The sequence below is a fragment of the Coregonus lavaretus genome (assembly GCF_964263955.1).
Source record: "Coregonus lavaretus genome assembly, chromosome: 4".
Taxonomy (NCBI): Eukaryota; Metazoa; Chordata; class Actinopteri; order Salmoniformes; family Salmonidae; genus Coregonus; species Coregonus lavaretus.
Window position 1 is genome coordinate 72,604,065 of NC_139991.1, and position 14,361 is coordinate 72,618,425.

General features: G+C 42.1%; 1 protein-coding gene across 1 annotated transcript; it reads left to right on the plus strand.

Annotated features, from left to right (window-relative positions):
* Positions 1-966: 966 nt before the first annotated feature.
* ddx4 (DEAD (Asp-Glu-Ala-Asp) box polypeptide 4) lies at positions 967-14,197 on the plus strand (the record flags this gene model as incomplete). The annotated part of the gene is made up of 23 exons (XM_084159250.1): positions 967-1,002; positions 1,184-1,205; positions 1,411-1,470; positions 1,564-1,621; positions 1,734-1,777; positions 1,937-1,960; positions 2,278-2,331; positions 2,476-2,514; positions 2,718-2,738; positions 3,446-3,496; positions 4,249-4,290; positions 5,760-5,795; positions 5,898-5,942; positions 6,563-6,708; positions 7,034-7,186; positions 7,448-7,602; positions 9,262-9,391; positions 9,511-9,677; positions 12,826-12,971; positions 13,087-13,186; positions 13,303-13,573; positions 13,906-14,013; positions 14,117-14,197. Exons 1-23 carry the CDS (start codon positions 985-987, stop codon positions 14,195-14,197), a joined length of 1,971 nt encoding a protein of 656 aa, XP_084015376.1. The 5' UTR covers positions 967-984.
* Positions 14,198-14,361: the final 164 nt, after the last annotated feature.

Consider the following 14,361-nt stretch of genomic DNA (forward strand, 5'->3'; position numbering starts at 1 on the left):
AACTTAAATTGTGAAAGTAGTTAACGTTAAAATGATCTTGCTCGCTAACTACTGAACTTTGTTAGACATGCTTATCTAGCCAGGTAACGTTAGTGTGTGCATTTCGAAATGAATGGCTGCACGTGGTGGGCGAGCTTGGGAAGTTACTGCCAGCAGATAAATGGCATGACAAGGAGCTAACCACCTAGCACTGGCCTAGATGGCAGCTGATTTACTGAGATCACTAGCTATTCATGACTAACGTTTTCTTCCAAGGTTCGTTATTACATTCATTGTACAGTATTGGAGAAAATAAGTACTTGTTGGTGGCTGTGTAACTAAACCTAACTAACTAGCAGTAATTATTTATTGCAATGTCATTCTGTGACATGATTTTACTTTGCCAACATCAAGTACAGTAGCTAGGTAGTCAGTGGTCACTTGTTTAGATTTAAAATGCACTAGTAGCGCTAGCTAACTAGAGAACCTGGTAGAAGTTTTTTGTAACATTGACTACTAAAGGTGTGTTCGTAAATTCACTCCGGCGTGCCAGAGTGCGCTCTGGGCGTTGGTAAATTCAGAGTGCACACTGGACGCGCTGGACTAGGGGTAAGGTTGATTTGAGCTTTCTGACCTCATAACGAAAATCAAACACCCATGCTAAAGTTAACTAGCTTGCTAACTACTTCCAGACACAAATGAGAGAACACCTCCCTCTGACAATTTTACTCTCTCTAGTATAACTAGTTAGGCTGTTTACATGTTATCTAGAGCGTTGGTTACTGTAATTGTGCTGCTGGCAACTATTTAATAACGTTTTTTGACACTGGTCATATTCAACTGTGTTGCCTGTTCATAAATTCATTAGTTATGTGTTGTGGCACACAGACGAGAGTGCAGTGAAATACGAACGCACCCTAAAATGTAACAAGCTAGGTAATAGATACCCAGGTGTAGTTAATTGACATTTGGCATTTTTTGATTTCAGAACCACATTTGTAGATCATGGATGACTGGGATGAGGTAAATTACTCTAAATCAGTAATTTGAGCTGTTATTATTTACATATTAGGGGAGTCATTTGTGAACTAACGCTTAAATTGTCACTACCTGGTGTGAAATGTGTAATATTTAAATATAGGTGTACAGAAGCGTATGTGAATGGAACATGAAATATATATATATTTTGTTTTTAACTTTGCAGGGTACAACAACCACCAGTAATGGTAGGTTAATGTAATTTGTGTGTGCACTAGCTGGATTCCCTTTGCTAAATGGATACAGGTTTTGCTTTCTGTAATAGCCAGGTAACATCCTGTCAGTCAGATGCAACTTGCTTTTTCGCGGGTGTTGTTGGTAAAGGCGTTAAACTAAATAATCACTGGATGAGTAACTACTTATTAATGGCTGAGATTTAATGTGTTTTTGTAGCAAGTGGAATGAGTTCGTGGACCAGTGTTGGCCAAAGTTCCAGTTTTGGGAGATCGACTGGTAGGATAGTGCCTTTATATCCATAAGGTAACATGCAAGAGTTGTAACATGCAAGAGTTGAAACATTGTTAATTAGATTTCTGATCTCTTCAGATAATAAAGTCAGCTCCTGGAACAGTGGAGGTGGCGGCTTTGGTGGGGGCAGAGGCAAGTTCTTTAAAAAAAATTTTTTTATCTTGGTTCTTACTGGCGGGAGGGCATTGCACTGGTCTGAGTTCTCACTGTACTGATTTGAAATTCTTGTAATGTTTTCTTACAGGCAGAGGGTCAAGGGGAGGGGGTGGAGGCTTCAATAGTTTCTCTTCAGGTGCATAGTCTCAGAATTATTTCATGTACATTTTATTTGATGTTATTCTTCTGAAAGTTGCTGTGTAAAACGGAGTATTTCCTAGGGAGTCTTGGAAATAAAAAATAAAATAAAAAAATACACTTTTTTTGAATGTATATTGCCCTCTGTCCTCAACAGGAGCTGATGAGAATGGGAATGAAGGTAGGTGACTGACTTGCTACCTTATACTGTAGTGGAAGACTGCAGTTGAGCAAATTCACACTTCGCACTGCTATCTGTTCATTATATCCCAAAATGCATTGCTCAGAATATTTACTGTCATGGGGATGGCACTAAAACAGAATGGAGGCATTATACTGTGCAAGGTATTTTATCAATTTCACAGTTCCAAAATGTATTATGCTGGTGATGCTGTCATTTTCAGGGTCTTCAAACATCTTCGCCATGACTTTGTTATTAATTCATGCCTCCAATTGTATTAATATTGATGCTCTCTGAATTGGTAGTGTTCTGTTCAGATAAAGGCAGCTCCTGGAACACTGGTGAAGGAGGCTTCAGGGGAAGAGGCAGAGGTGCGACTTGTGGTTCTTTCTGAAATAAACAGATTGGGAAAAATTATTTTCTGGGTCATTAACTTTCTGGAACAATTTGGGTAATTGCTTAACTCTTAATTGTGATTTCTGCTCCCTAAATGCATCACATTGCTGTCTCAACAGGGGGCGGCAGAGGATCAAGGGGAGGAGGCTTCCGAAACGGTACTGTAACACTTCATTTAGAAACTATTCTTATCCTCTAGTCCTCATGCCCCACACTGTCATTTCTATTGATGAGCAGAATCTTAATAAACATTATGCCCTGATTTTTAAGTGTTTCTTGTATATAGTCTTATCCATCTAGCTATTGGACATAATGGTTTGCACGTGTGTTTTGTGAAATAAACCGTTTTGACTTTTTACAGGGGATGATGGCAATGATGGTGGTATGTTGGTTTTGATATTCTCTACATGCAATAATTTAATCATTCTAGATGGTTGGCTCAGTTTAAATTCTCATTGTCCTTCCAATAGTTTCTGGATGTCTTTTCGCCTTTAAATATCTTGTTGACCATGCTCTTGTCCAATAGTAGTGATAAAAAGGGTGTCAGGTAGACTAGCGGTTAAGAGCGTTGGGCCAATAAAGGGTTGCGCGTTCAAATCCCTGAGCCGACTAGGTGAAAAATCTATGTACCCTTGAGCAAGGCACTTAACCCTAATTGCTCCTGTAAGTGTCTATGCGTAGTCACTTTACCCCTACCTACATGTACAAATTACCTCGACTAACCTGTACCCCGCACATTGACTTGGTACCGGTACCCCCTGTATATAGCCTCTTTATTGTTACTTTTTATTTTTCATTTTAGTTTAGTAAATATTTTCTTAACTATTTCTTGAACTGCATTATTAAGGGCTTGTAAGTAAGCATTTCACTGTAAGGTCTACACCTGTTGTATTCGGCGAATGTGACAAATAACATTTGATTTGAAGTCTCTCTGGATAAGTGTACTAAATGACAAATGTAAATATGGAGGTTAACATTTTTGTGTATGATGGTTTACACTAAGTTCTTTCTCAAATTTGAAGTGGTGAGCTAATGAAATCTATCATGCGGTTTTATGGCTTTTTTTTTACTGAAGTCCTCGCTTTTCAGGGTTTGGAGGTGGCCGGGGAGGCAGAGGTGGCAGGGGAGGCTTCCGATCAGGTAAATCTGCACATCACTTGAGGAAATTCTAAAATATTCCCTCAAATACTGATTTTGAAATCTATCCTCGGTCTTGTACCAGTGATGAGTATCATTCAAAGATGCCTGGTTTATATGTGAAGGTTATGGCAACCCTCAAATATTTTCAGATCTGCCAACCTGTACGCGTTTTGCGTACCATGCATGCAATTTGAGGTCAAAGTATGCTGGTGTGAAAAACTACCATAAAATGCACAAAAATGGGCTTCTAGTTGGTACATTGTAGATGTTTGACCACCTCAATTTCATTTAGGATCAAACAAGACTTCTGTGTTGGCTACGTTTTGATATTATTTAAGACTAGGTTTCAGGAAATGGCAGCTGCAGGTTTAAAAATAAATAAAACTGCTTCAACTTCCTGAGGGAGAACATGACTGACATCCTCCGGAATGACCTCCAACCTTATGCTTACATCAGCACCACCTTGTCAGAAAATTCTAGAGAGCCCTGATTTGTACATTTAAACTTGTTTCTAGTTAGCTACTGAAGAGAAGCCAAGTACCCATTCCTACTGAGGCAGTGTTCTGCCAACATTACGTGCAAAAAAAAGTCAATTTGCCTTTGATTTGAGCAGTGTGGGTGTTGTATGCGCACTGTAGTGTGGGCCGGGTTTGCCATAAAAATTATTCAAGGTTGGCAGGTCTGTTTTCCTCATGCTTCATATCTGTTGAAATGCTCTAGGGAAAGTTGTCACTAACTATGGCTTGTTTCAGGTGGTGGTGATGAAGGCGGAAGAGGAGGATTTGGCGGAGGAGGTGATTTAGGGCCCTGTAAAATCGTATTTTTCCCAAATTCTGTTTTTCCAGGTTTCAGTTTCTCTATTTTTCAGGTTTTCACTCTCAATCAATTTTAACAGAAACTACTACATTGGATGTTTAAGTCCATAATGCCTAAACCACACCAGGAGACTACTTTTGAGGTCTAGGACAAATTAGACATTTTATTTTTGGGTATAATTACCCTTATAATTCCAGTGTGCACCTAGCAAGAGGCACTGTTTATGTAGCACAGTTTGCAAAACCGATACTCACTGGATTGATTAAAATCATATGTCAGGTAAGCATAGGCTACTTTGTAGTTAACATTTAATTTAGAAGGTTTTTGGGAAAGAAAGCCTTTCCGTCTACCAGAAGACTTTTCATTAGCATCACTAATGGCTACACGGTGATAGACGCGCGCACCGCACACAGACGGGGAATTCTTGTTGCCTCTTAAGAGTTGCAGGAAATACGTATCACTGATGCATTCTGTTAATGTCTTATGATTAACTTTAGCAAATTAAGTTTCTATACGTTTATGCTGAACAAAAATATAATGCAACATGAAATTATTTGACTGAGTTACAGTTCATAAGGAAATTAGTCAATTTAAATAAATTCATTTGGCCCAAATCTATGGATTTCACATGACTGGCCAGGGGTGTGGCCTTGGGTGCCAGGCCCAGCCAATCAGAATGAGTTTTTCCCCTCAAGGGCTTTATTACAGACAAAAATACTCCTCGGTTTCATCAGACTGTCCGGGTGGCTGGTCTCAGACGATCCCACAGGTGAAGACTGATGTGGAGGTCCTGGGCTGGCGTGGTTACACTTAGTCTACGGTTGTGAGGCCAGTTGGACATAATGCCAAATTCTCTTAAATGATAGAGGCTGCGTATGGTAGAGAAATTAATATTAAATTTTCTGGCAACAGCTCTGGCGGACATTCATGCAGTCCGCATGCCAATTGCACGCTCACTCAACTTCAGACAACTGTGGCATTGTGTTGTGACAAAATTGCACATTTTAGTGGCCTTTTATTGTCCCCAGCACAATGTGCGCCTGTGTAATGATCATGCTGTTTAATCAGCCTGTTGATATGCCACACCTGTCAGGTGGACGGATTATCTCAAGGAGAAATGCTCACTAAAAGGGATGTAAACAAATTTGTGCAAAAAATTTGAAATAAGCTTTTTGTGCATATGGAACATTTCTGATTTATTTCAGCTCATGAAACATGGGACCAACACTTTACATGTTTATTTTTGTCCATTATAGTTAATTCCCTACTAAGTTCAATAGTTTGTTTTATATTGTTGATGTCTGTTTTGCCTGGATTGTGATTCAATCAGTGTTCTTTGCATCGCAGATTATATAGAGCCCTAGTAATTGGCCTTATGTTTAAGAGATTGAGATACTGCTGTCACAGCAAGCCTTATTGTGAAACTTCCCATGTCCTATCATTCCAGGTTATCGTGGACGAGATGAGGAAGTATTCTCTAAAGGTTCCATGTTTTTCATTTCTTACTTAATAATTTCCTTGACCTGATGTTGAATGCGTTTGCATTTCAAAATGTCTGTTTATGTGGTATTTCCACCTATTTTAGGTTCAACCATGGCTGGGGAGGGTGGTGAAGATGGTGAAAATCCAGGTTTGTATGTTATGCAAGGAAGCATTTCGTTGGACAATGTATACCAGTGATCAACTAGATTTATAAAAAATAAAACAAATCTGAGTGGCTGGTCAGGTGTCCAGAACGTAATTACACATTTGTAGACTGCAAATTGACCGCAAGAAGCCCAAACAGATGTTTGACCTAAAACATAATCATTTCAAATCTTGCTTACATTTGTATACGACCACGTCGTCTCTATTATGCGTAGGAATACTTGGGAACCGATTACCTGGTGTTCTTTTACTGCGTCGTGTCCAACAATTAACTTTTATTTTTATATTTTTTATCAGAACTGGGGGGGGGATAAAACCTGGCCTGCAGGCCGCCATTTGGGGAACCCTGATGTATCCCTTACATTCGACTTATAAAACGTAAAACTGTTCAATGTTGTTCCAAACAATATTTAAAGGGAACCATTGCATACTATTGTTTTTGTTGCATGTATTAAATGGTGGCGCTACAATTACTTGGGTCTCCTTTCAATATTGACAAGAAGGCTGCTTCTCTGCCCTTTAACATTCAGTTGCAGAAAGTTGCCTGTACATTTATTCAATGCTTAATGTGATCGCGCTCGTTTAACCTCACTCTCCCACCAGGTCCCCCAAAGGTGACCTACGTGCCTGAAGCCCTCTGTGAGGAGGAGTCGTCTATTTTTGCCCATTATGAGTCGGGCATCAACTTTGACAAGTACGATGACATCCTGGTCGACGTCAGCGGCAGCAATCCGCCAAAGGCAATCATGGTGAGTGCCTTACTGGAGGCCTGTGGCCTTTAAAGTGCTCATCTCCTTACATTCATGACTGAATAGGCTTCCCCAATATTTCACCCATCATTCAACCCTCCAATCGGTTGCATCATTAGAAAGAACAAGGAAAATGGTATGAGGTCAGGGGATGGCCCCAGAGCTGCACTTGCACCTTAAATGCTGGATTGTCATAAAAATAAAAAAAACTTTTGAAAGAAACGGATGGATATTTGGCGTATACTGGTTGTTGTTGTTAAATGAGCTGCTAGTGATGGCAACGTTGCTGTGATTTTGAGACTGTAACAACCGGTTTTCCTCTTAGTCTTTTGAAGAGGCTGCCCTGTGTGAATCTCTGAACAGGAACGTCAGTAAGTCTGGCTATAAGAAGCCCACCCCAGTACAGAAGCATGGCATCCCCATCATCTCCGCTGGCCGGGACCTCATGGCCTGTGCCCAGACTGGATCTGGGAAAACAGTGAGTTGCCCCTGTAGAACTGAAAACCTTAAGTAAAACGTCCTATTTAGCAAGCAGTCTTAATCCCACTTTTCTTTGTGAATGTGTACTAGCTGAATGTAGTGGGTCAAACACTAGCATGTGAAATGGCGCGCTGGTCATATTTACTCTTGGTCAACCGGGTTAACATACTCGGGTATAAATCTATAGCACTTGTGTTGGCCAGCGTGTGTAAGCCTGTGGGTAGAATAAGTATTGTAACTTTGCCCCCCCCCCCCCCAGGCTGCGTTCCTGCTACCCATCCTGCAGCAGCTGATGGCAGACGGCGTGGCAGCTAGTCGGTTCAGCGAAGTGCAGGAGCCAGAGGTTATCATAGTGGCCCCAACCAGGGAACTCATCAACCAGATCTACATGGAAGCCAGGAAGTTTGCCCACGGGTATGCAGTTATGTTCACTGCATATTTCAAAGGGAGTACAGTGCCTTGCAAAAAGTATTCATCTGCCTTAGCGTTTTTCCCTATTTTGTTGCATTACAACCTCTAATTTAAATGGATTTTTATTGGATTCCATGAAATGGACATACACAAAATAGTCAATTGGAGAAATGAAAAAAATAACTTATTTTAAAAAATAACGGAAAAGTGGTGCGTGCATATGTATTCACCCCCTTTGCTATGAAGCCCCTTAATAAGATCAGGTGCAACCGGTTACCTTCAGATGTCACAATTAGTTAAAGTCCACCTGTGTGCAATTAAGTGTCACATGATCTCAGTGTGTGTGGTAGAGAGATAGATATCTGTTCTGAAAGGCCCCAGAGTCTGCAACACCACTAAGCAAGGGGCATCACCAAGCAAGTGACACAATGAAGACCAAGGAGCTCTGCAAACAGGTCAGGGACAAAGTTGTGGAGAAGTACAGATCAGGGTTGGGTTATAAAAAAAAAAAGATCTGAAACATTGAACATCCCACGGAGCACCATTAAATCCATTATTAAAAAATGGAAAGAAAATGGCACAACAAACCTGCCAAGAGAGGGCCGCCCACCAAAACTCACGGACCAGGCAAGGAGGGCATTAATTAGAGGCAACAAAGAGACCAAAGATAACCCTGAAGGAGCTGCAAAGCTCCACAGCAGAGATTGGAGTATCTGTTCATAGGACCACTTTAAGCCGTACACTCCACAGAGCTGGGCTTTATGGAAGAGTGGCCAGAAAAAAGCCATTGCTTAAAGAAAAAAATAAGCAAACACGTTTGGTGTTCGCCAAAAGGCATGTGGGAGACTACCCAAACATGGAAGAAGGTACTCTGGTCAGATGAGACTAAAATTGAGCTTTTTGGCCATCAAGGAAAGCGATATGTCTTGCGCAAATCCAACACCTCATCACCCCGAGAACACCATCCCCACAGTGAAGCATGGTGGTGGCAGCATCATGCTGTGGGGATGTTTTTCCATCGGCAGGGACTGGGAAACTAGTCAGAATTGAAGGAATGATGTAGTTGGCGCTGAATACAGGGAAATTCTTGAGGGAAACCTGTTTCAGTCTTCCAGAGATTTGAGACTGGGACGGAGGTTCAACTTCCAGCAGGACAATGACCCTAAGCATACTGCTAAAGCAACACTTGAGTGGCATAATGGGAAACATTTAATTGTATTGGAATGTCCTAGTCAAAAGGTGGCTCTACAAAGTTTTGACTTTAGGGGGGTGAATAGTTATGCACGCTCAAGTTCTGTGTAAAGACAAAAAAACTGAGCTTGAGCGTGCATAATTTTTTTTACTTTGCATCTTCAAAGTGGTAAGCATATTGTGTAAATGAAATGATACAAACCACCCAAAAAATCCATTTTAATTCCAGGTTGTAAGGCAACAAAATATGAAAAATGCCAAGGGGTGTGAATACTTTTGCAAGCCACTGTATGTTAAACCCTTTCTCACCACCTGCGCTTTTCAAAAGTAATAGTGGAAATGGAGCTAAATATCATTTAGTTCTTATGGCAAAAGTTCAGGTAAAATCTTTCAAGATTGGAATGTTAGCAAATAAATCCAATGGACAGTAGTATTCTGATTCTGCAGACTTTATTCCGCTGTCTTTTGTAGAACTTGTGTGCGTCCAGTGGTGGTTTACGGAGGCATAAGCACCGGTCACACCATTCGTGAGGTACTGAAGGGCTGCAATGTGCTGTGTGGGACTCCAGGAAGACTGATGGACATTATTGGAAGAGGAAAGGTAATGAATCAGTGCTTCGATAACAAATGCATATTTGAATCAATCCTTGAGTAGTCAGCAGCCAGTTGAAACCATCAGTTAACCTAGTCCATTTTAGCCTCTTCTGTCTACTTCCCCAGATTGGCTTGAGCAAGCTGCGTTACCTGGTGCTGGACGAGGCTGACAGGATGCTGGACATGGGCTTTGAGCCTGCGATGCGCAAGCTGGTGGGGTCCCCAGGCATGCCAGCTAAAGAGAACCGCCAGACCCTCATGTTCAGCGCCACCTACCCCGAGGACATCCAAAAGTCTGTCTCCCAGATAACTGAGATAAACCATGATTTTAAATGAACTTTGAAATATTTCAAGGTTTCTAGCGGATGTATTGTTTTTTTTACATACAGTGGGGGGAAAAAGTATTTAGTCAGCCACCAATTGTGCAAGTTCTCCCACTTAAAAAGATGAGGCCTGTAATTTTCATCATAGGTACACGTCAACTATGACAGACAAAATGAGAATTTTTTTCTCCAGAAAATCACATTTTTTATGAATTTATTTGCAAATTATGGTGGAAAATAAGTATTTGGTCAATAACAAAAGTTTCCCAATACTTTGTTATATACCCTTTGTTGGCAATGACACAGGTCAAACGTTTTCTGTAAGTCTTCACAAGGTTTTCACACACTGTTGCTGGTATTTTGGCCCATTCCTCCATGCAGATCTCCTCTAGAGCAGTGATGTTTTGGGGCTATCGCTGGGCAACACGGACTTTCAACTCCCTCCAAAGATTTTCTGAGGTTGAGATCTGGAGACTGGCTAGGCCACTCCAGGACCTTGAAATGCTTCTTACGAAGCCACTCCTTCGTTGCCCGGGCGGTGTGTTTGGGATCATTGTCATGCTGAAAGACCCAGCCACGTTTCATCTTCAATGCCCTTGCTGATGGAAGGAGGTTTTCACTCAAAATCTCACGATACATGGCCCCATTCATTCTTTCCTTTACACGGATCAGTCGTCCTGGTCCCTTTGCAGAAAAACAGCCCCAAAGCATGATGTTTCCACCCCCATGCTTCACAATAGGCAGTGGCGGCTCCTGAAAAAATTCTCAGGGGGGGCAATTTTTCTGATGATTTAGGTGACCTACACACATTTTAAAAAAGATATGTCCAGCAACAACATGAAGACAGGGGCAGCATATAAGTTAATACCAGAAGCATTTATTGACTGATCTCAAAAGTGTTGGCTTACCAGGGTTGGTGGAGCCCTCAGTTTCATCTTTGCCTCGCAAAGCTAACTCAAACACTCCGCAAAACTTCACACACTGGATTAGCCGGCTGAGGATGTGGCGGTTCTTGCTAATGTCGTAGTAAATATATTTGTTATAGTGAATATGGAATATGATATGTTGAGTAAAGTGTTGTGCTAAGATCTATTTAGGTCAGGAGCTGGTTATAAGTTCTGTTCCTATCCAATAACAATGGACAAAAGGGTCCTATCTTGTCAGCCTTGTCAGTTTCAGTTCTCCAGTAAACTTGTGATTATCAACACTAACCTCATCGTTGTGGCGGCGGACAGCTAGCCTGTATCCCTCATCCAGTTGAGTGGGAATGTTCACTCTCCCCAAAGCAGACAATCTCAAACAGCTATCCATGTGGGTCTTTGACAGCTCATGTTTCTTAATCTTTCCTGAAAGATGGTGCATGTCCGTTACACACCAGTCGCTGTCCAAGCGGTGCTGTCTGCCGTGCCGCCTTCAGGGTGAAAGAGTAAGCAGGGGGTAGCAGAAGACTGCATTAGCTACATCGCAGCCTGCTAGCCAGGTTTTTCGTTCGTACCAATTTTTGGAAAATCCTCGGGTGTAGGACTTCCCCCCTTTAGTAGAAACCTGTTGAATTATTAAATTTGGTCTGGGAGGTCCTAATTGTTTCGTTGCCAATTTATCTTCATTTGTTCGCCGACAAAAAGTAACTTATTTCAAAGAGACAATCGAGTTGCACTGAACGCTATAGCCATCTTGATAGTAGTAAGTGAATTGATTGAGGCTACCCGCTCTTTTCTTAGTTACGTTCATGGTTATGTTACGTATGACGAAAGCGCGTAAGTGCAAGCCCTCAGAAACCCATAGAGATTGTATTGAAAGCTCTGATATTTGAAAAAAATAGATTTTACATGGGAGTCTATGACAGACTTCTGGGCGATTTTCAACCTGACTGAAATCGCCCCAAAAGGGGGGGGGGGCCATTTGAAGCACGACTTTAGCCTGATTGGACATTTAGTGGCACTGTGGCAGATCAGACGTCTAGATTACAACACTGATAACTACTGTTGCCGTGATATAATTGATTAGATAAAAAATCCCTTCCTTTTCCCGTTTGGCAGTGCATCGCCCTATTGAACACACCGCCCCTGACAGTAGGTATGGTGTTCTTTGGATGCAACTCACCATTCTTTGTCCTCCAAACACGACGAGTTGAGTTTTTACCAAAAAGTTATATTTTGGTTTCATCTGACCATATGACATTCTTCCAATCCTCTTCTGGATCATCCAAATGCACTCTAGCAAACTTCAGACTGGCCTGGACATGTACTGGCTTAAGCAGGGGGACACGTCTTGCACTGCAGGATTTGAGTCCCTGGCGGCGTAGTGTGTTACTGATGGTAGGCTTTGTTACTTTGGTCCCAGCTCTCTGCAGGTCATTCACTAGGTCCCCCCGTGTGGTTCTGGGATTTTTGCTCACCGTTCTTGTGATCATTTTGACCCCACGGGGTGAGATCTTGCGTGGAGCCCCAGATCGAGGGAGGTTATCAGTGGGCTTGTATGTCTTCCATTTCCTAATAATTGCTCCCACAGTTGATTTCTTCAAACCAAGCTGCTTACCTATTGCAGATTCAGTCTTCCCAGCCTGGTGCAGGTCTACAATTTTGTTTCTGGTGTCCTTTGACAGCTCTTTGGTCTTGGCCATAGTGGAGTTTGGAGTGTGACTGTTTGAGGTTGTGGACAGGTGTCTTTTATACTGATAACAAGTTCAAACAGGTGCCATTAATACAGGTAACGAGTGGAGGACAGAGGAGCCTCTTAAAGAAGAAGTTACAGGTCTGTGAGAGCCAGAAATCTTGCTTGTTTGTAGGTGACCAAATACTTATTTTCCACCATAATTTGCAAATAAATTCATTAAAAATCCTACAATGTGATTTTCTGGATATATTTTTCTCATTTTGTCTGTCATAGTTGACGTGTACCTATGATATAAATTACAGGCCTCTCTCATCTTTTTAAGTGGGAGAACTTGCACAATTGGTGGCTGACTAAATACTTTTTTCCCCCACTATGCTTTTTACTTTTGCGCAGCTTTGTACAGAATTTCCATGTAAAGGATAATTCAGTAGAACCAGTCATGGCACGATTCTAAATGGTTGTTGTATGTTTATATGATGCCGTGTTGTCCTGTGGTTTTAAGACTGGCTGCGGACTTCCTGAAGAAGGACTATCTGTTCCTTGCTGTGGGCGTGGTGGGCGGAGCCTGCAGTGATGTGGAGCAGGTTGTGGTTCAGGTGACCAAGTTCTCCAAAAGAGACCAACTACTAGAGGTCCTCAAGACTACAGGTACCATCAGTACTTTGCTATATGAGCGTTGGCACCTCGCATGCTAACACTTAAACCACTATTCAGTGCATCCAAATTATATTTTCATGTTGAAGGGCATATTCTGCATTCACAGGGTCTGAACGCACAATGGTCTTTGTAGAAACCAAGAGGCAGGCTGACTTTATTGCAACATTCCTGTGTCAGGAGAAGGTTAATACTACTAGTATTCACGGGTAAGGAACTGTCTTCAAGTGATTTACCCCATAGTCATTGCCAGTTGGGCCTCAGATGTCTTGTTAGTCGTTGTCCAGCTGTATGACGTGTCATTTGGTGTTTCCTGTTTTGTCAGTGACCGTGAGCAGAGGGAGCGAGAACAGGCGCTCGGCGACTTCCGCTCAGGAAAGTGTCCTGTCCTGGTGGCCACCTCTGTTGCTGCCCGCGGACTGGACATCAAGGATGTCCAACACGTAGTCAACTTTGACCTCCCCAACAACATTGACGAGTACGTCCACCGCATCGGGAGAACAGGCCGCTGTGGGAACACCGGGAGAGCTGTGTGTTTCTTTGACCCGGAGGCCGACGGCAACCTGGCACGCTCCCTGGTCAAAGTCCTGTCTGGGGTAAGTGATTTCAATCTGCTCCAGTCAAAGCAGCCTTTACAGATGGATCAGCCCCACTGTCCGTCACAACACCTTTGTTATTGTTTTTGTTTTGTGGATGAAACATATGTGTGTCAAGCAGTGTTTAAAAAAAATATATAATAATTAAGTACATATTCTGCTGTTCTATTGTCCGAGAGGGAAAAAGGTGTTTGCAGTTACTTTGTTGTAATATCCCAAACGGACGTGGCAGTTTCACCATTAATGATTCCAGCTTTAAGGCCTGCTAGCTAGTCAAAAGCAGACTTGGAACTAAAATACAAATGTATTCTCACTGCAATTACTTTTCACAGGCCCAGCAGGAGGTGCCCAAATGGCTGGAGGAAGCGGCCTTCAGTGCTCATGGCACTACAGGGTTCAACCCAGGTGGGAGAACCTTTGCCTCCACTGATAGCAGGAAGGTATGGATCCGGTCTAGCGCTGTTATTTCCCATTGAACACTGTTTTAGTGGCTACATGTTTAGTGTTGTCGTTGTTGACACGTGGTTCCTCTCTTGACCTCAGGGTGGATCTTTCCAGAGCGACAGGGCGAGTCAACCAGCTGCTCCCCCCAGCGGTGGCTTAGATGACGATGAGTGGGAGTGATAATGCACCTCTGTAAAAAAAAATTTTTGTTTGTTTTGTGTGTTTTCAAACTGTCATTTTTGGTTCAATTAAAATTTTGTTTGAGTGTTTTATTATATTGTTTAAAGAAAATAATAATTTTGCACTCCGCTTGATATTTCCGGGAAATGTGCATGCTGGTAGTC